The sequence below is a fragment of the Dendropsophus ebraccatus genome, chromosome 7, assembly GCF_027789765.1.
Source record: "Dendropsophus ebraccatus isolate aDenEbr1 chromosome 7, aDenEbr1.pat, whole genome shotgun sequence".
Taxonomy (NCBI): Eukaryota; Metazoa; Chordata; class Amphibia; order Anura; family Hylidae; genus Dendropsophus; species Dendropsophus ebraccatus.
Genome location: NC_091460.1, coordinates 86,370,955 through 86,397,845, shown reverse-complemented (window position 1 = coordinate 86,397,845; position 26,891 = coordinate 86,370,955). Strand labels below are relative to the sequence as shown.

At 39.2% G+C, this 26,891-nt stretch overlaps 1 protein-coding gene across 1 annotated transcript in view; it reads left to right on the top strand.

The window, feature by feature from the left end:
• The first annotated feature begins 9,259 nt into the window (after positions 1–9,259).
• The window catches only part of RXFP1 (relaxin family peptide receptor 1), a 136,336-nt gene continuing 118,704 nt past the window's right edge, over positions 9,260–26,891 (top strand). Inside the window, exon 1 of the mRNA XM_069976181.1 lies at positions 9,260–9,365. Within this exon, the coding sequence (XP_069832282.1) occupies positions 9,260–9,365 (106 nt within the window). The remainder of the gene's footprint in view (positions 9,366–26,891) is intronic.

The following is a 26,891-nucleotide window of genomic DNA, read 5'->3' as shown; positions in this document are numbered from 1 at the left end:
TATTTCCCTCCCCCGATAGTATAGCCATAACATATTATCCCCCCCCCCAGTGTAGCCCCCCCCCCCCACATAGTATAGGTCCCTGTGCAGCCAGCCCCCACATAGAATAATCACAACATATTATCCCCCCCTGAAGCCCCCCACACAGTAAAAGCATCCCTCTGTAGCCCCCCACATTGCATTTTTCCCCTGTACAGCCCCCACATAGTATAGGACCCCCTCTGTAACCACATGTTATAGGCCCCAAGTGAAGCTCCCACATGAGCATTCATGTAAAAAACAAAAAAACAAAAGTATACTCACCTCTGGTGGATCCAGCAGGTCCTCTCTGGTCCGGTGCCGTTAGCTGCTTACATATTCTGTTACCGGCAGCCCGATGCAGCCCGGCCCCGGAGGCTCACAGCTCCAGACCCGCGGCGCCTGCATCTCTCTTCTCTCCTGCTCGGGCGGGCAGCAACGGATGACGTCACACGTCTGCCGACGAGCAGGAGAGGAGAGGGATGCAGGAGGCGGGGCTGGAGCTGTGAGCCTCCGGGGCCGGGCTGCATCGGGCTGCCGGTAACAGAGGGGGGGGGCTGCACTCACCCATCCAATGGCGGGCAGCGGCGGGCAGCGGCGGACAGCGGCGGGCAGCGGCGTCAAATTATAATCTCTGTAGATCACAGTGGGCCCCTGCCAGAGTGGGCCCGGGGGCGGCCGCCCCCTCTGCCCCCCATCAAATTTCGCTACTGATTCTAATGAATCGGTGTGTGCAACAATGCAGGAGCCACTGACATGTGGTGACTCTCCCGACCCATTATGGAGCAGAATCCTGAAAAGAAGCAACCCCCTCTGTGTCTATACATCCTAATAAGGCATAGGGACAATACGTTTTAGGTTCCAATACACAGTTTCATCTCTAGTGAGTTAAAGATGATTTAAAATTTGTATATTGGACAACTGCATATATACATAGCAGATCCCTAATATATTTATTGAAATTTCTTCAGGTTGCATGTAGTCTGATAAATTATCGAATAGTTTTCTAGTCTCCAACATTGTAAAACCATCAACAAAATGCAGGTTGGTGTTTATTTTGCCTATCATGTCACCCTCACTGGTGAGGCACCTCACAGTTTGAGAAGCACTGCTCTAGAGAGTGCAAAAGGCCACCCCACACTTTAATAAAGCCACTGAGGAGATTGGGGGATTGGTTTTGTCTCTTTTGCCTCTTTTGCTCTACGTAAACTTTAATTCTATTACTGTAACTTCAAGCAAGATGCTAAGTGTAGCATTTAACAAGATTCATCCCTAGCATTTGAGGACAGTTGACCCTCTTGTAACATAATAATAACAATAATAATAATAATAAGCCCTGTCTCCAATTTAAAGGAGATAACGTATGTTTGTAAGGCTAATTCAGCAGTGTTTTGTGGAATTATTTCAGTGAGTAGTAAGCCTTCTTCAGTCACTGGAATAGGATGGTATTACTGTACTAAATTTACAACTTTCACAGTATAGACCATAAATAAGAAAAAAATCTTTTCACCACATTACTCTGGCATTCCCCTTATCTCCTCCCCCTCACTTCTCCCTGTCTTCTCCTTTCTTCTCTCATTCACTTTGCTGTGTGTATGCAGTGGGGTCATAAAAGAGACAAGGAATAAAGCACAATTAAAGAGGTAACTGAACAAACAGAAGCAGAGGAGGCTAGAAGGGAGGGAAGCACATAGCTGTGTGAGCTCTTGGTGCTGCAGTCAGAAATATTGGAGACTAAATCCACTGAATGATCTGCCTTCTAAACAAGGCAAACAGCCTTCCTTTAATTCAGTACCTACTGCCTCACAGATATGCTACCGGGATTCCTTATATATCTAGCTTGGATTACTGGAATGAACTGTAAGTAAATAAACTATAACTTACTATCTCTTTGTACCCATCATAATACAATGCATGTTCCATCTGAAATATCAATTACTAATTATTTAGGCACCAAAATAAATCTAAATGTCAATGTAATTTAAGAAATGTTCATTTCCCCGCATTGTGACGATGTAGAGAAGAATGCAATTACATGGAGATAATGGGAGAAGATTTTTAAATCATTATGTTACAAGCTCCTTTGATCAACATCAATGTTTGGGGGATTGTAGTGAAGTAGTTATACAGTATGTCACTTCTGGTTTTCATGTGTTGAATGTGCAGTATATATTTCCTATAATGAGTCAATGTGAATTTTAGAGGTATGGTTAATTTGCAGACCATTAAAGATAATTTTCTGTTGGTAGATGTGAAACCTGAGCCTCCTAGTAACGGAATAGAAATTTATAACTGGATTTTTTATTGGAGTTTTTGGCTTTATGAACTTCGAGTGTCCAGAACTGTCTATCAGTTTTTGTCCTTTATGAGAAATAATCTGTTATCCAAGAGATTGCTTTCTTGTACGTAATAAAAAAAGGAAAAAAGCTATAAATGCAGTGCTGAAAATTGAGCCCTTGAGAAGAAATGTAAGTTATATTGCAAAAGATAGACTCCTAAGCTGATTTATATTATGTGGTAAAAATAATTACATCCATTCGTCAAATTATGTTTGCTTATATACTTGGCAATACACATTGATCTTACCTCCACTCATCTGGTCAGTCACAGTATTAGTAACAATTGTCATTTTTTAAACTCATTTTTTTATTTAATTAAATTAAATAATACTATTTTCTTGTTAAATAATATTAGGTTTAGTTGTACACTTGTACTGTTGATAACATACCATAAAATAAAGCTAGCATAGGGTCTCACCTCCTTGACCCACATTTATCAAGGGGCTCCAAATCCTAAATGTTGACCACAGCAGGAAAACTCTACCTAGAGATTAAAGAGATTTATGAGCACATTTGGCTGTTACTTATGCTCAAATTTCAAGTAAATGATAACAATTGATACCGTCTGTTTCAGTGACATACTAGAATGTAAACAATCCCTTGGCTCTTATCCTCAAAGGGGTACTCCAGAGGAAAAAAATATTTTCAAATCAAAAAGTCAGAAAGTTACACATATTTGTAAATTACTTCTGTTTAACAATATAAAGCCTTTTAGTACTTATTAGCTGCTGTATGCCCTGCAGGAAGTGGCATATTCTTTTCAGTCTAATAAAGTCTTCCAGTACTTATCAGCTGCTTTATTTCCTGCAGGAAGTTATGTATTCTTTCCAGTCTTTCTGCTGCCACCTCTTTACATGACAAGAACAGTTCACAGCAGAAGAGGTTTCCTATGGGGAGTTAGAAAATATCTAGAGCAGTGCCATCAAAGACAAAGGTGGCAACAGCTAGCCAACTGGAAAGAAACCACCACTTCCTCTAGGGCATAAAGCAGCTGATAAATACTGGAAGACTCTGAGTATCAGAGTCAGAAGTCAAACACATATAGAAATATATACAGTCAAGAGCTGAGGAAGGATGAACCTTAGTTACTAAAGAACATACTACAGCTGAGGTCCCCTTTAAATAGGCCACCAGAAAGCTCTTGACACACTGTTGCCTCCATGTGTAGACAGGGGATCTGTACCCAGACCCAGCGAGGCCACAGCTAAAGACATAAGACATCACAATAGCTTCAACCTAAGGTACTCATCAAGACTTGTCATACAATCTAGAAGCTGTAGCAGTACACCTGTGCTAGAAAACCTCATTGAGCGGTTCTTCTGTGTGACCACACTACAAATTAGGCGCAGAGATTGCGCCGGGAACCTCCGTACGCGGACTCCATGCCGAATCGCTCCTACTATGTCTATATCCCTCTGCCCAACATGTCAATTTTTTAAGCAAGAGGGGAGGCACGCGAGCTCTCCTATTTAAAGACATAGCAGGAAGGATCCGACACAGAGTCAGAGGACGGAGGTTCCCAGCGGATTATCCGTGCCGAATCTGTCGTGTGACATTCAGGTAAGACATTGGTCATGGCAAGGATACAGTTAAGATCAATGTCATGCATCATGTCCTGAAAAGAAATCATATCAAAACATTTTGAGAATGCATCCACCCTATAGTCAGATTATAGAGGAGGATGAGGTTGAACCATGAGTATATGGCCTAATGAGCTTACCATGGATCAAGCCTGTGGACAAACAGAAAGTATTTCATTTTTAGGCTATCTTCACAGTATGTAAAATTAGCAGCCGTTGTTTCAAAAATAACGGTCATTGTGTGCATAACAACGGCCGTTGTTATGAAATATGGCTGTTGTTTTTACATAGTGGGAACATAGCCTTACAAGAGACTGTGCCATTTTCAATTCCAGCAACTCATGGTCACTAATGAAATAATTCCTGTTAGAGAGAAAACGGATCCCCCATAAATTCTAAGAATGAACCACACCCATTCTAATCGAGGCATTGATTCTAGGAAGAATAGCATAATATAGTTGGAATGACAAAAAAAAAGCAGAGAAAAAAAACAAGATTTAAGATGATAGCATTTAAAATGATTGCTTAAAGCAGCGGTGGGGAACCTCCGGCCTACGGGCCGCATCTGGCCCCTGAGACCTCCCGATGCGGCCCACGGCTCCCCTGTGATGGGGGGGTCAACTAGGCTACCAGGGACATGACAGGGGGGTTAACTAGGCTACCATGGACATGACTGGGGGCTTAACTAGGCTACCAGGGACATGACTGGGGGGGGTTAACTAGGGTACCAGGGACATCACTGGGAGGGGGGTTAAGTAGGCTACCAGGGACATCACTGGAGGGGTTAACTAGGCCTACCAGAGGCATCACTGGGGGGATAACTAGACTACAAGGGGCATGACTTGGGGGTTAACTAGAGTACAAGGGGCATCACTGGGGGTTAAATACAATAGCAGGGGCAATAAGGGAACAATACTTAGCCTTGCCCAGGGTGCTGCAAACCCATGCTACTGAAATGATTTTATTAATGCTCGATGGGCACCCGACATGGAAAAGGTTCCCCACCCCTGGCTTAAAGACTTTGGTTATTAGCCCCTTTCCTCCCTAAAATAGTAAGCGCATGTTCCTATTGAGTAAATTCAGCAAAAGAAGTGACATGTCAATTCTTTGAACGGAGAGCGGAGGAGGCGCATGAACCCTCCCATAGAGTCATTGTTTGACACTAAGGCAGGCGGGATTCCGCAACGAAAAGCTCCACCACGGAATTCCGCCCAATTTGCTCAGTGTGAACTGGCCCTAAGAGTTTAAACTTTTCTAATGAATTGCAAGTAATAATTTGTGAAGCTGAGGAACTTCTAAAGATCATTGAGCTCCATGGGTCAAATTCAGAATTACAGAGACTTTATCTTCATCTATCTTATGACCTCTAAAATAAATAAGTCTAGTAACAAATGACTCAGGACTCAAACAATACTTTTTGCTGATTCTTTCTTTGTTCAAAAAATGTAATACAAAAATAATCAAAACAAAGACATCACCACAGTGCAGAGACGTTCGAGAATCTGGAGGATCCCTGAAACGTTGCGACGTGAACACGTCTCTGTCTAATTCCCCGAGAGTGAGAGTCTCCTATGAACTAGGGAGACCAAAGAGCGCTGTCTTGCTGGCGTGAAGACCAGATTCCCAAACGTCTCTGCACTGTGGTGATGTTTTTGTTTTGATTATTTTTTTATTAAATTTTTTGAACAAAGAAAGAATCAGCAAAAAGTATTGTTTGAGTCCTGAGTCATTTGTTACTAGACTGTATTGTTTGCCATTGTAGGCGACCCGGATTTGACTGGACATATATCACACAGTGTGAACAGTGGCACAGTTATCGTCTACTCTAAAATAAATAACCCAGTAACCCAGATAGGGAAACTCTTAAAAATGTTTCACAGGAAATTCTCAGTCTATGAGTCTTCCGGTCCCTGGGGTAGATGAGAATATCATCAAGATATACCAGGACATAGAATACTCTGGAAGGTCTCACTAACAAAATTAAGTTAAACATTCCAGAACACAGCAGGAGAGGTAGCCAAGCTAGATCTGAGAATAGATTCAGGTCTGGAAGGCAGTTCTAAAAACAGAAGAAACCTCATAGGATGAGCAAACTTCAAGTATGTTTGGATTGTATCCATGTTTTCCCGGACTCCCTAGGGCTGCATCCAACTTCTTCAGCCACTGGTAATCAAATGCCAAAAGTTTGGGTCCAGACGAACCCAAATATAGTCAAAGTTCACAAAACAATAATAACTCTAATAAGTCTTTTAGGTCCCACTTATGGCTGTTTTTGAGCTCCTGAGACCCTTTTCACAGGCTATAGCTAATTTATCATTCCTTTACAGAGGGCAGGATCAGAGCTAAACATTGATTAACCTTTCAGGCATTGTGTGGACTCTCTGAAGCACAATATAGACCCTCTGGAGGAGGCAGACAGGCTCAACTTTTATGCACAGTCCATGTTTTCTCTCCTGCATAACAAAATCTAAGCCCAGACTCACATTCTTTTGTTCAATCTTGGTATCCCTGCTGCAACAAGCAGTGGAAAACTGTTTGCAGGGAAGGATACACCTTATTGCAAATTTTCCTCAGGGGAAATTTTGGTAAATAAAGTAATTTACAAATAATAATAGAAATCGCATTGGCTCAAAAGGTGGGAAGTTAAAGTAACAGTGACTATTTGAAGCATTTGTCATGTTAAGGCTAGGCTCCCACTTTAGGAATATATCGGTGGAGGTCTTGATCATTATTCGTGATCGTCTATATAACGAGATGCCATCTTCCCCCAATTTGTTCCTGAAGTGAAAAAAGCTTTTTCAAAAATTATTTTGTCAGTACAATCTGAAGTCTTGGTCGTGGAATCAAACTACTGAAGTATGATTAAAAAGAGCAAAGAAATGTATTGAATTTCAAGGGTATGTACATTAAAACGTAAACATTTTTGAGGCAAAATAATGGCCGTATTTTAATAATTACGGCCGTAAATAACTATCATGATCACTATTGGTGGCCATAACTATATGGCTGTGTTTTCACTTCAGCAAATGTGTGAACATACTGTCACACTGTAAAAAAATTTTTTTATATATTCTGCTAGTAGGTAAATTTAGCCATGCTTCAGTTTAGTAAAATATTTTGTAGCCACCCATTTGTTTTTTTTAACAACCAGTCCCAACTCCTCAGTCATAAAATCTTCATGACCTTCCAAAATATTACACTAGGAGTTACACACAAAGGGAACATGGTTGCTTGTCTTTCATAGAGGTAAGCTGCTTACTGCAAATATTGCCAAGCAACGGTTTAATTTCTAAAGTGAAACGAAGTCAAGAATTCTGAACATGAAAGCATAATGTATAACAGCTTTTATACTGTAAGTCATTAAAGGAGAAGTCCGGCAATTAATAAAATCTGACAGCCGGCAGGGGCAGTGGGGAAATTGATTACAAGTATGGACTTACCACTCCTTGTGCCCGCAGTGAGTAGGTTCCAGCATTGAGACATCACAACACGGATGATGGACTGGCTGCTTAGCCAGTCAGTGACGGGCGGGACGTTGTTCCAGTCACTGATTGGCTGAGCAGCCAGTCTATCAGTAGGGACCACCTTTTTCCCCTGAGTCATGACATCATCATAACTCGGAGAAAAATGCCTTCACAAATTGTGCGTCATTAAGGTAACCAATGCAGTTTCTATGGGGCCTCTAGAGAGAGAGGGTCAGTAGTTTTAGCAATCAGTAAAAGGGGGAAATAACAAAAAATGAATGGGAAGAGAAAATAAACATCAAGGCCTGCACCACCCAGTGCCACTGGTTTAAGCTGGTTGAATTAGTAGCTATTATATTGGTCCATAGATAACATAGGTGAAAACACCTTAACTTAAAGCATTTTTTTTTTGTTCTAGCTGTTCCATTATTTATGCATATGAGTATTTGAAATACAATTTTTGAGATCATTAGGCTGGGTTCACACTACGTATATTTCAGTCAGTATTGTGGTCCTCATATTGCAACCAATGAGTGGATTAAAAAAACAGAAAGGCTCTGTTCACACAATGTTCATATCATGGTAAATAATTGAAATAAAAGTATTTTAGGAGTGATACCTTTATTGGCCAACAAAAAATTGTTAGAGCTGTGAGCTTTCGGGATTCACAAGATCCCTTCGTCAGACAAGTTCACGAATGACTTACAGAAACAGCACAACATTTTAGGGATGTTACAAGCAAGAAGGGAGAGACATCTGTGAATGGGGGGGGGGGGGGGGGGGGGGGGGGGGGGGGGGGTGAGGGGGTATATACATCACATAGATAAGCCAGGGCAATAAAAAGGACTTGTTGTAAATTAAAGGTTATTTGGAAGTCCAAGATTGTTGGTCAGTTCAGTCTTATCTGTGGAGTGTGTCCATGTAGTGGGTCATAAATCCAGGTGCCAGGTTTAATCCATGTGTTAATGACTGGAATGTTTTTATCAATTTGAATTCCCACACTTTCCTCTCTCTGTCACTCTGGAAGTGACCTTTGAGGACCATAACCTTTAAATCTGTTATTCTATGGTCCAGTCCTGAGAAATGTTGGCCTACAGGGGTGTTGAGACTTCTTTTTATTGTATGTATTGTATTTTAATGTAAGTTCATTCTAGTTTGTACTTTCTGTTTTGTTTCCCCAATGTAAATCCCTGTGGGGCATCGTGTACACTTTATCATGTACCTCTCAAAAGAAAAAAAAAAAAAGCATATGCACAAAAAATGATAGCACATCACAAAAATCTTTATTATAACACTGACATAGATACAAAGTACCACATAAATAAGTGAATTTACAGGAGCAGTAAAATGAGGGAGACAACACCCCAAATACTGCTCTACATTAAAAACACTAAAATGTCACCATAAGTCCTGCTGGTGTTCCAGCCAGGGCTAATCTACCACTCTGACTCTGGACCGTATGTACAATAACAAAAATCCAACATCTCTACCTAGACAGAGACCCAGTAAAACAAAATATAACCACAAATAATGGAGCATAGGGAAAAAAAAGGGGAAATTGGAAAAGATCACCATATACAGTCCAACAGAATGAGAGTCAGATGGGATAAGGAATCACCCCACGCGTTCCGCCGTCTAGCGGCTTCCTCAGGGATGTGGGCAGTAGAGTGAGGGGCATAGTATATATACCTATACAACATGTGAAAGCAATTACAGATTACATGAAAAAAATATATCATACCATGTGCAGGAGAATCAAACATCTCAAACATGTCCGGCGCCATCTTGGAAGAGCAGCACATGTGCAGTAGCATCAAGAAGCTGCCACTAGAGGCAGAAGTGTATGGGCTTCAAGAATATGGCAGCCGCATATATGAGTATAAAAGCGACTGAGAAGCCGGCACCATTTTGGAGTAGTCACGCATGTGCCGTAGCATTGGAAGACATTGTCACTAGAGGTAAAGGTAACCAGACATGAATATGGCAGTCACTATACATATATAGAGAAGTCGGCGCCATCTTGGAGTAGTTTTTTTCTTTTGAGAGGATGATGTACTACTTATATGCATTGTTTTAGCACTCCATGATTATTAGTTGTTCCCACTAGCTTCATATATATAACACTTTATCATGTAGACCACATTGGAGGATGTACATGAGAAAGCACAATGTTGAAATTGAGTGGATGGCTGCCATATAACAGTAAATAACTGCCATTATTTCAATACAACAGCCGTTGTTTTAAAATAACAGCAAATATTTGCCATTAAATGGCGGCCATCCACTCAATTACAACAATTTGTGAACAGATCCTTTCTGAGTTTTTAATCCACTCCTGGTTTTGGTTGCAATATGAGGACCACAATACTGACTGAAATATATGTAGTGTGAACCCAGCGTAAAGCTGTAAATACTGGGGGTAGGCTGAAGGAAGAATTGTGCGGGTGGGCTGAAGGCGGTAAAGGAGGAATTGTGTTGCATTGCAGTTGTGTTGTGGTTAGCCATAAGCAGTAGATACTTATGAAATGCTACTGTGTTTTGTCAGTTTTAGCAATTACACCCTTATTGCTAAATTTATATTGTTAAATTGTTAAAGTTTTTATTTATTGCTGATTTGGATAACCACTCATATTTCTGTCCAAATCAGCACAAGGAAATCTATTTGTACATCCTTACATAACACTGAAAAATGAACATGAAGCATGGATTTCTTAGTGTGGAAAAAAGTAAATTCTACATGTAAGAGTGCCCCTAGACGTAGGTTTTTAGTGGTGTTTTTCTTGCCTTCAAAAATTGGTACATAGTGGGAACATCAGCCTTAATCTGCAGCAAAATGAACATTGTTTGAAGACTGAATTTTCTATCTCTTTACCATGTGATCATGCAGTATGTGAGTAGTGGAGGGTCTGACATTATTAGCTATACTTCTGTTTGTTACACATGGAACAATTATGAAGAAAGGAAATTACCTCTTTTAGCATATCTGTGTATCTATACTAGAGTAAAAAAAAAGGCCTTAAATAATTCTCAGGGCAGTGAGTTGTGATTCTGGATGCACTACCTTATTTCCTACATACCTAGCTAATGAATATTTTATTGTGTCAAATGTTAAAGCCAAAGGCAGAGATTTATGTTCTTGTGTGCATTCTGGATAATGGGTCAAAGGTGTTTAAAATTACAATCTGGGAATATAAACCATTCAGTTGACATTAATAGCCAGTACCAATGTATTGTTTCTTAAAAAGACCTACAGTGGCTAAAATACCGTTAGGCCATGTTCACACACAGTGAAATTAAAAAAGATAAAAATGTGCAGATTTTCTTATAATAATGTGTTTTATTAATGTCAGTGGAGAAAAAAAATCATCCCTTAGTGCACAAATGAAAAGAAAATTATGTTTTTAATGCTTCTTAGATTAATGAGCATGTTCTTTATTTTGAGCAGATTTTAGGTTGAAATAATCAGATATAGAATGGTAAAAAAGCTAAAAAACAAAAACATCCGTTCAAGAACATAGGCTAACCTGTTATTATGTCTTAGGTGAAGTCATTATGCTAAATATATTTCCTTTTTCTTTTATTTAGCATAAAGCCATGGCAGTAAATAAGTTGTGTTGGGGCATAATGCTACGTTTACACGGAGCGATTATTCGCCCAATCGATCGTTTAGTGCTTTTGAAGCAATGATTTGGTTTTTATAACGATCAGCGTTTAGACGAATAAATCATTAGAAAAATTGTAAGAAAAATCGTTAATGCGATCGTTTTTAAGATCGCTTAAACCCATCTTTTACGTAGGGTGAATCTTTGAAAGACTGTTTCCTCGAAGCGATCTGCAAATTTTTAGCGAACGATGAACGACGATTTGAGAACATGTTGAAAGATCAAAATGAACGATTTTTCGCTCATCGCTTGATCGTTTGCTGTGTTTACACGGAACGATTATCGCTCAAATACGATCGTTATTGCAAAAATTTGAGCGTGTAAACGCAGCATAAGGGCACCTGATCATGACATTACACACCGGCATCCAGCTACCCAGCATAAACAACACTGTACATAACCATGGCATATATGCCAGAGAGTTTTCATTGGAATATATAGTACAGTATATCAATAGCAAATAGAAATGAAAGCAATAATAGGTTAGAGAAGCAGTAAACGGTAAATAAACAGTAACATTATTAGAACGTACTGCCTCTAGGCATTATAGCTCTGCATTCATAAGAAGTTATTACCAAGACAGATGAGCTATTTCATATTCGCTGTCTAACCATTTGTAATTGTAATTTATAGGCCCGGAATGCTCCACACCATTACAACTTATTTTTTTATATTTTCTTCCCTCCTTGGCACTTGGAATTGCTCTATTACTTGATTTCAGATGAACACCTATATGTTTTTTTTCTGATTGAAATGAGTGGATAAAAGGAAAATAACCAACTGGACTCTAGAGTTTTTATTGCCTATGTTGTCTCTTGCATGCTACTGTACCTTTACCACCTACAAACATTGTATGAAACGTTTACCCCTTCAAGACTTGAAAATGTTTTTTTAAGACCAATTGTATTTTGTATTCACACCTTTCATTTTACTATAAAATTGCACTATACCCTTTTAAATCATGAGTAAAGCGCCTATTACATGGAGCGATAGGGAGAGCAAGCGAGCACCAACCTGTCAGGTTGCTCCTCATTCTCCTGCCCGCTCTCGGTGTTATTACACACACATCTACAGCGAGCAGGTAAGAGCCAGGGGGCCGTGGGAAGCTGCAGGGGGGCTGCCCAGGTGATCACTGGATCATCTGGGCATCTCATAGAGGATAGCAGCGGTCTGCTGCCACCGCTCCTGTTGCACGGTGGGACAGCAGCATATCGCTGATCTCAATCGTTCGCTTTTTAACATGTTAAAAAAAAACTGAAAAGCAACGATCAGCCGACATCGTGCACTATATATTTACATAATCATATTGATTCACATTATCATTGTGGCAAACGACTTTATGCTTTTTTTATATATATATTTACTGAAAGTGATAAAGTGGGATCATAAAAGAGATCCAAGAGGATTAAGTTTGCCTCACATGTTGAATATCCATAGTTCATTTTAATATATTTAATAACTGTGGAGAGAGTCTCAAAAATGCCTTTGTCTTCAGGGTGCCGTTACAAGTGAAGAAGTAGTCATTAATGTGATCCTAATGAATATCCTGTGTTTACAGCCGCAGACCTATTATACTGTTTCTGGGTATTGCTGAAGCACTAATGTTTTACTAAGTGTAGCCACTGTGCTCTCGGTAATAGCCAAATGTGTTGCATATTAAATACCACTGACTACCACACTTATACATTCTACATTCACAATGACTGTAATGAAAATGAATATCATTGCTGAGACTTACAATCATTTCAGTTTCTTGGTTTCATTGACAGAAAATATAATTTACGTCACCTCGGGCTTTCTATTCTTGGATTACAGAGAAGTTGAAGAAGGATCAATACAATCAAAATTGAGGTTAACCTTCTATAAAACACAAGAAAATGAACTGTAGTATTTTCAGCATTATAGTTGACAGTGTTCTCGGTGTTCGTAGCATCTAGCAGTACTTAGATAACCAAGTCATGTCAGAAAGCGAGATTGTGACAAATGAAGAGCATGTTAGGGGTTTGTTTTTCTTTTGTACAAACTTAGTTCCTTTAGGAATAGTCGAGATAAGTAAGTGAGGAGATTATTTAAATCAGCTATATAACTTATAATAAATTAAATCTTCCATTCTATGTAATAGACAGGTAAAAAGTATACAAGTGTAGTCAGAAGCAGGCTAAGATCAAACACAGGAGAGGCAAATGTGGTACAAGAGAGTCATATAGACATGCTGAGGTTATACACTGTAACAGAACTGTAAATGAATAAGACTTTATTGGAACACAAAAACAGTATGAATCAGGCAGATGCGCTGGGAACTGATTTTGTGAACTGGGAACTCATTCTGGCCCCCTGTAGGTGGCACATGGAACTGGCACCAAGAGAGGCTATAGGCCTAACACAGAGGAGGCCCAGACCATGCAGATGACAGGTAACCCAGAGGCTGTATATGCTGGTAGGTACCACAAACCAACAGGGAGTGTATTAGGAAGAATATATAATATTGTGGCTGATAGCGCATGCCATGCTTTTTTTTTTTTAATATTCATAAGGATTATTGTGTATGATATTGGCGGTATGTAGAGGTACAGTATGGCCCCACAGAATACTGTAGGTGCAGTATCATGGCATTATACAACCTGTAGGCTATATAGAGCTATAATATTTTAAACTTTTATTGGGGGGTTGTAAGTTTTTTTTTAATACTTTTAAAACTTTTTTTATTACACTTTTTTTTACACTTACTTTCACTTTAAAACATGCAATCCTAGATCAGTGTTATCGGCAATCTATGCCTGAGAGCAGACTCTATCCATAGATGGCTTAACTGACAGGATGGAGGTAAGTGGATTACCCCCGCCCGTCGGCACAAGCGATCAATCAGTGCCACTATATATAAATCTGTGTTTAAGGGGTTAATGGCAAGCAGCTGAGGGAACTCCAGCCCCGAAAACACTAATATGTGTAGGACCGCTCTCACTGCAGCGCTCCCGCACACATCTACAGCCCCTTCAGTCAGGAACCTATATATACATTCCTACCTCGCGGGTTATGTGCAGTAGGGATGTGTATATACAGATTGCTGATGTGAAGGGGTTAAAGGTGTTCTCCAGCTCAAGCAAAGCATTCCAGGGCACCCTGGTCCCTTTGTTTGCTTACCCTAATAATGTAGGTATTCCTCTCCTGATGAAGCTACAAATACACTGCAGCTCAATGATTGGCTGCATCAGGAGGGGTGGGAAAGTATGTCATCATGGTGAGTACAGGGTAGTTTATTCTTTTATAGCCCTGGCAGGCAGAAGTTTTTAGTTAAATTGGAGATCACCTTTAAGAGAATTATTAAGGTATTTTTTTAAGCCATGCAGCTTTTTATATGAATATATAAAGAGGACTTGTAATAGAATTTAAATCTATGCTTATCATTTACAAATGAGCAGAGCAATAACTGGTATATTATTCGCCTGATTTTGTGGAAGACATTTAAAGAATTACCGTAAAATGCCAATTAATGATAAGGAAAAATATATAATTGGATACTATGATCATATCTTTATAGATACATTACCTAAATACCATGGGTAGATAAGGGAATTATATTATTTGAGATGAAACTGTAAAATCTGAGATGATTTGAGATGAAAATGTAAATCTATCTTTTCCTAATTTCTGGATTTTATTGTGGCATGAATATACATTTATCAGTGAAAACAATTTATTCTAAAGAAGAAAATAAGCTTTTTTTCTGGGAGTCTGTATTCCCCTGATTGCACTTGCGGAAATACAATGGGTTGTATGTGACTTATCCTTGGCCCTGAGCAATTCTATTTTTGACTGCATATCTATTTTTAAAGGGAGTATTTCAATTATAATGTTTAAAGAGATTGTAATATTACAGTTCCTTTATTTAGTTTGTAATGTAACTGTAAGTGTGCCACACAGCAATATTCATCATGATTTACAAAGCAAGTAATTTCATAGATAACTAGACTGAAGCTAGTGGGCACCACTAATAATCATGGAGTGCTAAACCAATGCATATAAGTAGTACATTATCCTCTCAAAAGAAAAAAAGCATATGCACAAAAAATGGTAGCACATCACAAAAATCTTTATTATAACACTGACATAGATACAAAGTACCACATAAATAAGTGAATGTACAGGAGTAGTAAAATGAGGGAGACAACACCCCAAATACTGCTCTACATTAAAAACACTAAAATGTCACCATAAGTCCTGCTGGTGTTCCAGCCAGGGCTAATCTACCACTCAGACTCTGGACTGTATGTACAATAACAAAAATCCAACATCTCTACCTAGACAGAGACCCAGTAAAACAAAATATAACCACAAATAATGGAGCATAGGGAAAAAAAAGAAAATTGGAAAAGAGCACCATATACAGTCCAACAGAATGAGAGTCAGATGGGATAAGGAATCACTCCACGCGTTCCGCCGTCTAGCGGCTTCCTCAGGGATGTGGGCAGTAGAGTGAGGGGCATAGTATATATACCTATACAACATGTGAAAGCAATTACAGATTAGATGAAAAAAATATAATACCATGTGCAGGAGAATCAAACATCTCAAACATGATGTTTGAGATGTTTGATTCTCCTGCACATGGTATGATATTTTTTTTATACTATGCCCCTCACTCTACTGCCCACATCCCTGAGGAAGCCGCTAGACAGCGGAACGCGTGGGGTGTTTCCTTATCCCATCTGACTCTCATTCTGTTGGACTGTATCTGGTGATCTTTTCCAATTTTATTTTTTTTTTCCCTATGCTCCATTATTTGTGGTTATATTTTGTTTTACTGGGTCTCTGTCTAGGTAGAGATGTTGGATTTTTGTTATTGTACATACAGTCCAGAGTCAGAGTGGTAGATTAGCCCTGGCTGGAACACCAGCAGGACTTATGGTGACATTTTAGTGTTTTTAATGTAGAGCAGTATTTGGGGTGTTGTCTCCCTCATTTTACTACTCTGGTACATTCACTTATTTATGTGGTACTTTGTATCTATGCCAGTGTTATAATAAAGATTTTTGTGATGTGCTACCATTTTTTTGTGCATATGCTTTTTTTCTTTTGAGAGGACTTAGAAATGCCTCAGCGTTTCATCTTAATACACTTAATACACTTATTTAACAACAAACACAATTCTCTTGTATCAATTCATTACAGTACAGATAACTAACAATAACCAAACAGAACATTGCAAGTCAGATACATTTGTATTGTGTAAGACTGACATCCTGGAGGAGCTATCAATGTGAAAAATAAATTATTGACATTGATTTCTCCTTGAGTCCCTCCCTGGACATTTGGCATTACAAGGTTATCATAGGAGTCATGTCTGCAGCACAACTACTTCAGAAGAGGAGTTCCGACTTGATCCCATTTATTCAGTATTGGCTATAATGGCACATGCAAGTGCCCCTCTACTTCTGCTCACTTTTTTCCTTCAATATATGCTTCTGGAGGACCATGGAAAACACACAGTTTGAAAAACAGAAGCCCTAATAGCTTTATGTTACATTCTAAAAACAATAAGAATCTTTTTTTGACTCCTAACAAACCCTTTATTGGCTATGTTCCTATTTAACTGTTTAGTACTTTAAAACAGGATCTAAAAGTGCCACACAGAAAGCCACTACAGTGAAAGTGTTGGAGTGGGGGACCAAACTGCAGCCCTGATGCTGGCACCCACCCCGCTGTCCCTGCCTACTTGCCTCAACTGCTCTAGGGTGCAGAGGACAATTAAACGACAGACCATAACTTAAAAAGGGAACACAGAACAAGACAAACTGACAAATATCACAATAAATCAGAGTCAATAAAGTCCAGGTCAAACATACACTAGCAAAGCAGTACAAAAACGGGTCCCGAATCAAAGTCAGAAGTCAAAGCCAGAAAGTCAAAATGCCAGAAAGTAAATACAAGAACAATTGCTAGAGGGAACTCAGGGTCTGAGGCTCTTTCGCAGGCAAGGAATGGACACAAGAGGAGGATACTTATGGGACCAGAAGTCCCAGCCCAGATCATGTCAGGCAGCTGGCTGGCGGTACCAGCTGCTAGTTAGCTGATTGCAAACCACTAACACCTAGTGCCAAACGACTGGGGTCGGTGAGGCTCGGCCGTACATCAGCAGTAAGCACCACCGCGCCCCTAGGAACCAGAGCGCTCCCTGCACCTGGCCAGGCCAGTCGTTAGGGACGCCGTCTGCAAGGTGCCAGACGCACGCTGCGGCAGCACTGCGGGCTGGGCATGCAGGTTGTTTCCTAACAGATAAGCTGATCATGTCTGGTTAAAGGGGTTGTCCAGGATAAAGCAACTGATAGTCTATCTACAGGATAGTTTGTCAATAGTTGATCAGTGGGGTGCTGACACCCAGCTCCCTTGCCAATGAGCAGTTCAGTGTCCGCACTATAATGTTGGCACATTGCTGATCAATTATTGATATCCTATGCTGGACAACTTCACCAAACACCTGAATGTGCTTGGGGTAGCCAGGGCTTACAAGCTATTTCCCAACCACTTTTGCTGAGAAAATTTTTTTATTTATTGTGTGTTGGTCATTCATGTACTATGCAGAGAGCTCAGGTCCACTAAAGTAGGTGAACTGCATGAAGTCTATATACTATTATTGGACTCCTTTAATAGGTATAGGTTTTCCGTGCTTTAATATAATTTTGACCTCACAATAGCCTTGATAAAGTGGAATGGTAAACCATGGAATTGTAGGCTATTTATTAGTTTTGTATGTTTTTTTTAACTTTTTTAAAATGTAAATAAATGTATACAGAAGATGAGTAGTATAGGCAATTGTACATGGTACATTATTTTTTTCAAAATCGAATATGTCAATATGTATGATATGTAGAACAATTATGGATTACTATAGACCGCCACGGTCCCAGGTGTCGCTTGTAGCCCGGACCAAGGCTATTAGCGTGCACATTACGATTGCCGTGCTAGCTAATTAAGTATTCAGATGTAGCTGTCAACATCTGAAAAATTGATTTCCCCAGTCCCTGGTGTCTAGTGGGGGGGATCGCCCTTCCGCGACGTTGTTGCGAAGAAGTGATCCCCACATCTGACCTGGGCCGGGATATGTGCTTTAATGGCGTTGATCCCGACTCGGCACTCTATTCCTTTTGGCTGCAGCAGCCGAAAGCAATAGAGTGCCTATCTCATTGATCTATGCAGTATAACTATACTGCATAGATCTCAATGAGAAATCAGTGTGCTAATACTAGAAGTCCCCCAGGGGGACTTCTAGTATAAGTGTAAAAAAAGAAAAAGTGTTATTATTAATAACACCCCCTCCCCTAACAAACAAACATTGAATCACCCCCCCCCCCCTTTCCTATATTATTAAGCACACAAAAAATCCCAGCAATTTTAAGGAACATATATTTGTTAACAATGGTTTGAATTTTTTAGAAGCCATCAAATAAAATAAAAGTTATACATGTTACATTATGTATGTAATTGTAACGACTTGAGAATCACATATAACAAGACAGTTTTACCCCAGGGCGAACAGCATAAAAAAAAAATGTTTGTTTTTTTTTTTTCAATTTCACCACACATTGAATTTTTTTCTGCTTTTGCAGTGTACTTTATGAAAAAAATCAGCCTGTTATTGCAAAGTACAATTAGTGGCACAAAAAATAAGGGCTCGTGTGGGTTTCTAGGTGAAAAAATGCAACTGCTATGGCTTTTTAAGCACAAGGAGGAAAAAATGAAAATGCAAAAATTGAAATTGGCCCAGTCTTCTAATGGTTAAAAAAGATACATTCTCTGGGGTGTCTTGTTCAAACCACCACAATACTTCTCAACTATCAATGGTTATTAACACATAACATGTGACAATGTTTACAATGTATTAGATAATTTACTAAAGCGATCCCCCTTGAGGGTAGTTTGCCGTGACTTATTACATCATTATAGGTACAATTGCATATGGAAGTTGTGTTAATACTAGGCTCCCTTTAAAGCTTATGTAGTAACACTACATGTAGAACGGATATGAGTAGTGAACAGCCTAAACAATCTGCAGTTAAGGTAAAATTGCAACAATTAAAGTAGGAGAAATAATACCAAAGATGTTTGTTTAAGCTGGCATGTAATTAAAATCAAACATTCCAGGCTAGTGTTCAAGACGTAGTGTAATTTTATTTATAGAGTTATTTGATGCCCAAGTACATACAATAAAACAAACACAAAGGAACAGATCTATTCACACATATGGTATTAATGCTAGAGTCTAAAGCCAAAAAAGGGATTTCATACAGGCTTTCCAAACTAGGTTTGCTAGAGGAATATGATGCAATCAAATTTTACTAAAACATGATGCACTTTATACAGTGTAATAAATATGTTAACTCGCGTATGAATTGCTGGGCTGCAAGCCTTCTTGCTAATGTGCAAATGAGACCCAATAGGCTCAAAAGTATTCCCCTGCATGGCAAGAACCCAGGCATGTCCAGCCCATGTCCGCGTAATCACTGCCCCTGTATCTGCTTCTATTCATCTACTCCATTTTACTAGATAAAAAATGTAAAAGACACACCAAAGCATGGTGTTTCTTTTACATTTCCTATTTTTGTTGTAGTAAATTGATCTATATACTCAGTGCAGCACCTCTAATACAGATGTGGCTGTGGAGGGATGTATACCAGTTGCTCATATAATTTGTTAACCACTAGATAAAGAAGACATGGGCTTGCCTTACCTGAGTTTTTACCGTCTTGGGGAACGCTGCCTGTGCTTTTGAGCCTCGTTTATGTTAACAAGAAGATATTTATTTTAGCACTGGAAAGGACCAGGTATTTCCCAAATCCTGATGACTAGCTACATCTAGCCATGGGCTGTTTTCTGGTTTACAGGTACAATAGGAAATAATTAGAAATTATTATGTTGTAGAATAATCTTTTGAAACTAATCTGTCTAAGTGTCTACTTCTTTGAAGAACACTTTACAATAAATATGTAATATGTAATAAATATGTAATGTAGACCATTTATTCACCATTAATTGTGAGAACAATAGAAAACTTGCACACTTCCACCATCTGCCACAAGATGTATTGTAGTCTCAGTAGTAATGGTTTTCCTTTTATATACTAAACACAAGGAAAGATGGAACCACTTATCTTGATAAGTCCTAATCTTATTTAAATTTATTCTTTATTATTAGTGTTGTCAAAACTGCTTTAAAGGGAATTAAGCTGTACTTCACGTTCCAACCTACTGACACTCTTAGATAGCTGTTAGATGAGTGAGACACATTGTACCTTTCATATATTCGTCTGTGATTCTAGAAAGTAGAATTTTTTTTTTAATTCCTATATTGTTTTTGAATATTTTTCCATATAAAAAGTAAAAAGCCGTTATACATAACATCAAACAAAATAGTCCATATCAGCCTCACCATTAATAATCAGTGATTATCATTACAATATGCATTACTTCATATTAAACCATATGGTACATCATTCCCTTTTAGCAAATAACACTAAACTACATTTTCACTTTTATAAGAATAATGACTTGGTCCTATACACTTCTACTATGACCAGCCCCCCTTCCCTCATAACCCACCCACAAGCTGTTTGTAAGAAGAGGGGAAAAAAGTAAAAAGGAAAATTTCACACTGACTATGTTCTCCTTCCATAGAGCATCTCACACACCTTGAGCTTTGTTTTATACCTATAGCTGCTAAGGACTTGGGGGAGTAATATAATCAATATAAAATTTTAAGCTAGATGAGTCTGTGAGACACATTCACGGAGCACCTACTCTGATAACGTAAAATAACTTCCCATACATCTAATGAAATTTCCCCAAAGACCTCCTCCCATTTTTCCCTACTGTTGGGGGGTTCTCGCTTCCTGTACCAAAAAATTATATTTTTTTAAGACATTAGATGAACCCAGCCCTATTAAGAAATCAATCAGTACTTGTGAATCTATTGTAAATTTAGTCTTTTCTTCAAAACGTTGACAATTTATTGACCTGCTTTAGGGGAGGAGGCATTTCAGATTGTAGCTATTCAGGAGCTTGGGAAAGCCTCTTTGATTCTTTGAACCAGACAATAAAAGCATATTTCTACATTCTGGAAGCACAGATATATGAAAGGTACCATGTATCTCTTTGACCTAACAGATATCTAACACTGTCAGCAGTTTAGAACATGAATTACAGCTGACATATCCCTTTTCTCTATTGCTGACGATAGGTTTGGAATGCCTCCATTAATTTTTGGAATAGTGTTTTCCATTGTTTTTCTTTCCATCTTTTTCCTCCAATTTGTACTTTTAACCTACCTATGTATCAAAGTACTTAAACAAAGAATTAAAGTAAGCAAAATTTAAGCTTGAGAAGCATAGACTTGATCATTGGAATTGCAGACATACGTGATATTACATAGAGTGCTATCGTAACAATTACTATAATCTGAAAAAATAAATCCAAAACAACCAAAATATATGTGTATAAGATAACATCTGCTAAGCCTACCTCTGAATGTTGTCATTTCATTTAAACTCAGACTAAACTTCCTATAGAGAGACCTGACACAAGGGGAACATACTGTGATGATCAGGAACTTTTCTATCGACTGTTGCCAAGTGTTGTCACTAAGTGGTTACTATGGCTTAAAATATTTATGGAGTGAATTGTAGTGTCTTGGCCATGTGAATGCAGGTGCCTTTTATTTCATTTTCAATTTGTTGCTTGATGATAGTGGAACAGATGGGATACTTTTGTATACACACTAAGGCATTATCCACATTATGTTTTCTCCAGACTTATCCTTTTTTCTCCATTGTACACTGAAAAAAAACCCCCAAAAAAACATCTTTTTGACGGGCAGATCATAAATGGTATCCAATTGCATATAGTTGGCATCCATTTAATATTTGAAGATTTTCACAGTGCACTAGATCAGACCCCTACTGATGAGTTAACTATCAAATATAACAGCAGTATGTAAGCCTTTAATAAAATAAAACACTAACACTAAAAGAAAAAAAACATGAATACTGACAGCTATCTCTTTTTTATAATTATTCACAGTTACAATTTATCATTCTTTTTTGCCTTAACAAGGTGTAAAGAATAATACGTTTCCATGGGGAGGTTTATGCTTTCTCAGTCAGCTATTCACATTTCACATTTCACATTTTCACTAAAGAAAAAATGGGAGAGAAGGTCAAATGCTCTCTAATATACCACAGACACCACAGACACATAATAGTAAAATTATAGGGACAAATCAACTGAAAGATTCACCAATACAGATATCCCAACTCACTTTTTATATTCAGGGCTGTATTTGCCACTAGAAACCTGAGGGACTGTGCCTTGGACGGCAGCATTAAAGAGGGAGGTTCTTAAAGGAATACAAACATCAAATACTTTCCATGTAGCTGCTGCACTGCTGCAGACTGGCTGAAATCAGATGGACCAGAAGTGCTGTAATATTAACCTACAGATTTGCAGTCACAACCGCTCATGTTATGTATTTGTGAATGATTTCACCACTTTGTATGTATAGCAGTGAGATCCATGGTGAATCTATAACAAAATCAGCATGTAACACAAACAAACATGGTGTAAAGTGAAACTGGCTCAGATTCCACTTTTCATTCCTCACAGATTCTTTGGAAGATGAAACTGAGCCATAATCATTTTACACCATGTTTGATAAATCTCCCCCCGTGTCTGCTGCGTATTGTGACAGATCCGCATAAATAAATTCCAGCTCATGCACAATCACCCTAAAGTAAATAAAAGTAAAGTCTTTACTTACTTTCTCTGACCATGGCTGAAGGGGAAATAATAGGGAAGATGGTTTGAATGTACACTGGGTATTAGGCTGAGTTCCTAAATATTATTTTGGTGAGTATTTCATGTTTAATCAAAATTAGGGTTGGGTTAAAAACACAGAAAAGCTATGTTCCCACAACACCTTTATTTGGCGGTTTTATGGCCACCTTTTTGGATAGCACTAAAATGCAAATTCTGTCTGTAATTAGCATAATGGCTGTACCTTCATTTCAAAATGAGAGCCATCCTAAAAGGCAGCTGTACAACAGCCAGAAAGAGCCATTGTGGGAACAGAGCCAAAAGGTGCAAATCTTTCCTTTCTAGTTTATCTCTGTTAGTTCCAATCCTGACCAAAATACCATGTGGTACTGATTTAAAATCAGTACACAGTCATGGCATTTGGTCTTTGGAGTATTGCCTTTTGGCTTCTTTCAGGCCACTGTTCTCAGGAATGGACAGAAGTCATAAATAGGCTTGTAGTGTAATATGGAGGGCGTATTGAAACATTCTTATTGACTGTACCGTCCTAGAGAAATGTCTTCTACCTATGTGTAAGAGTCAAGGATAATAATTAATCTGAGATTTGGTTAGTTTATAGAAATTTGCCTGGACCACTGCAGGCTAACCTTGAGCACTCCAGCTGTTGCCAGACTACAAATCCCATTATGTCTGGGCAACCAAAAATATAGCTCTGGCTCCCCAGGCATGATGGGATTTGTAGTTTTTACAGCTGGAGTACTGAAGGTTCCCCTGCACTGGTCTAGACTGATGCAGCCTACATCTGTGGGATGGTGGAACTAGATCAAGACAGGCTTCCAGCCTCTGAATGCAACTATTTGTATTTATTTTAACAAGACTCATGCAGAGATTTTAAAATGGCGAGGAATGGAGCAGAATATTTTAAAAAGTTGGAACTTATAACTTTTGTTTATGTAGTGATAATGCTTTATTTATATATGAACAACCTTTTCAAACTTGATTTGTTAATGTAAATTGAAACATATACAGTGTTCCCTCAACATACGATATTAATTGGTTCCACAATGACCATTGTATGTTGAAAATATTGTATGATGAAAAAATTCTATGGAAAACTGGTAATTGGATCTGAATCCTCCAAAATGTCATCCCAAAATTAGAAAAAACTAAGATTTAAAGAAAAATAAGCAGATAACTAATATGGATAAAGCAAATCCTTCTGTACAGTCAGAAAAAGTGACTAGAGACTGTATATTACTTTCTAAGTAGAGATTGAAGCATTTTCAGAGTCCTGTACAGATCACACAGGGTCCCAGAAAAATGAAATGAAGCCGCCCTCACCAGGTGCCCAAAGGGGCAGCTCAAGCTGGCCCAGGTAAAGAGCAGCACAGGACATGTAGTATCACACTATACTCTGGAGAATCACTACGAGACAGCCAACCAGTGCATGCATTTCACTAATACTGGGGATTTACCAGTAAAATAGCCACTTTCATTGGTCCATCATCTAGTTATTCACATGTGCAGCAGATCCTGATTGTCTGTAGCATTGGATGTTGAGTCTAGTCTCAAGTTACAATGGTTCAGAAAGGACCATTGTATGTTGAAAATATGAAAATACTGTATCTTGAGGCCATTGTAAGTTGAGGGATCACTGTAATGATAAAATTCATAAGTAGTATATATATATATATATATATATATATATATATATATATATATATATATATATATATATACACACACACACATCTCTGTCTTGTTAAATGCATCGTCTCCAGCCAGGTCAGCTCTCACCCAGACAAAATTCCAATGTAAAAAGTAGTAGAAGTCAGCATCTCTTCAGTGAGTGTGATTTATTGTGCCATTTGTATGCAAACTGAACAATAAATCACATTAACTGAAGAGATTACTATAGTATATATAAGCAGTAACCACTTAAAGTGGCACCTAAAGTCTGCCCAGAGAACCTGCTGATATGCCGCAGAAGCTCAGTAACTTAGGAGTAGATCACTGTCCCTAACGTTACTCTTCTCCCCTGCATTCTTTATTAATTCCCTAATTGCTGCTGCCTAAGAGCATTTGGGGCGTCACCCGAACGCCCCGAGCACCACTGCCTCCCGCCCAGTCCGACCACTCCCATCCTGACCACTATGCATATTCATATATGCATAGCGGGCTCTATGTACAGCTTCGATGCAGGGAAGATGTTCATTGGGGGTGGGCTGCTTCCCACGCATGCACAATTCATCTTCCCAGAGGTCACTCAAGATGTAAGTATAAGTCTATGTTCGTCTGTGAATGTGTGTGATTGATGTGATTGGGTTTTTTTGCTAATTGTATGAATGAGAGTGAGTAGTAGTGTGCATGGTGTGGATGATGAGAGTGTGCATAGTGTGGATAATAAGAGTGAGTATGGTGTGGATGATGGGAGTGTGCATGGTGTGGGTAATAAGAGTGAGTATGGTGTGGATGATGAGAGTGTGGATGATGGGAGTGAGTATTGTGTGGACCCATCATGCACACAATGCTCACCCCCATCATCCACACCATGCACACTCTCATCATGCACACCATGCACACGCCCATCAATAGTGCTCGGTGCCTTTCTTTGGCCATGCACTGGGGGCAAGCCTGCCGCCCCCCAGTGGTATCATATCCCCTCCCCTCTGTGACGTGGATCCATTGATTCCAATGATTTTTGTTTCAAAAAAGAGACATGCTCATAATTTAAGTCTATAGAGCGTGGAGCTGAGCCAATGCACGGTAAAGGAATGGCGCAGAGTGCGGAAACCGGGTAGCGTTTCAAAAAAGCAACTGCGTCACAAGGATCCCCTTGCTAGCGCCACTTTTCTACTGTAAAAAAAAAAAAGTACCTAATGGTACATTTGCTTTTTAAGGACATAGGACGTACCGGTACGTCCTATGTCCTCACTTGCACTTCAAAGCGGGGCCGCGCGGCGGCCCCGCTTTGAAGTGCCGCGATCCCGGGTGCCGCGTGTAGCCCGGGACCGCCGCTATTAGCGGGCACGGTCTGATCGCCGTGCCCGCTAATTAGCTAATCGGAGGCAGCTGTCAAAGTTGACAGCTGCCTCCGATTACCGGAGGCAACGTTTCCCTGGTGTCTAGTGGGGGAGATCGCTCCTCCGGGACCTTGTCCCGGAGGAGCGATCTCCGTTACTGATGCCGGCCGGGGACGCGTCCAAGATGGCGCCGTCCTCGGCTCGGCACTCGTTTACTTCCGGCTGCAGCAGCCGAAAGCAAACGAGTGCCGATCTCATGGATCTCTGCAGCATATCTATGCTGCAGAGATCTCAATGAGAGATCCAAGTGTATATACTAGAAGTCCCCTAGGGAGGCTTCTAGTATATGTGTAAAAAAAAAAAAAAAAGTGTTGTTAATAGTAAAAAGCCCCCTCCCCTAATAAAAGTCTGAATCACCCCCCTTTTCCCAGGTTTTAAATAAAAGTAAACAAATAAATAAATAAATAAACATGTTTGCTATCGCCGCGTGCGTAATCGCCCGAACTATTAATTAATCACATTCCTGATCTCGTACGGTAAACGGCGTCAGCGCAAAAAAATCCCAAAGTGCAAAATTGCGCATTTTTGGTCGCATCAAATCCAGAAAAAATGTAATAAAAAGCGATCAAAAAGACGTATATGGGCAATCAAGATACCGATAGAAAGATCACATCATGGCGCAAAAAATGACACCTCGCACAGCCCCATAGACCAAAGGATAAAAGCGCTATAAGCCTGGGAATGGAGCGATTTTAAGGAACGTATATTGGTTAACAATGGTTTGAATTTTTTACAGGCCATCAGATACAATATAAGTTATACATGTTATATATCGTTTTAATCGTAACGACTTGAGGAACATGCATAACAAGTCAGTTTTACCCCAGGGTGAATGGCGTAAAAACACATTTCCCCCAAATAAAAGAAATGCGTTTTTTTTTTCAATTTCACCACACTTCGAATTTTTTTCTGGTTTCGCAGTGTACTTTATGCAAAAATTCAGC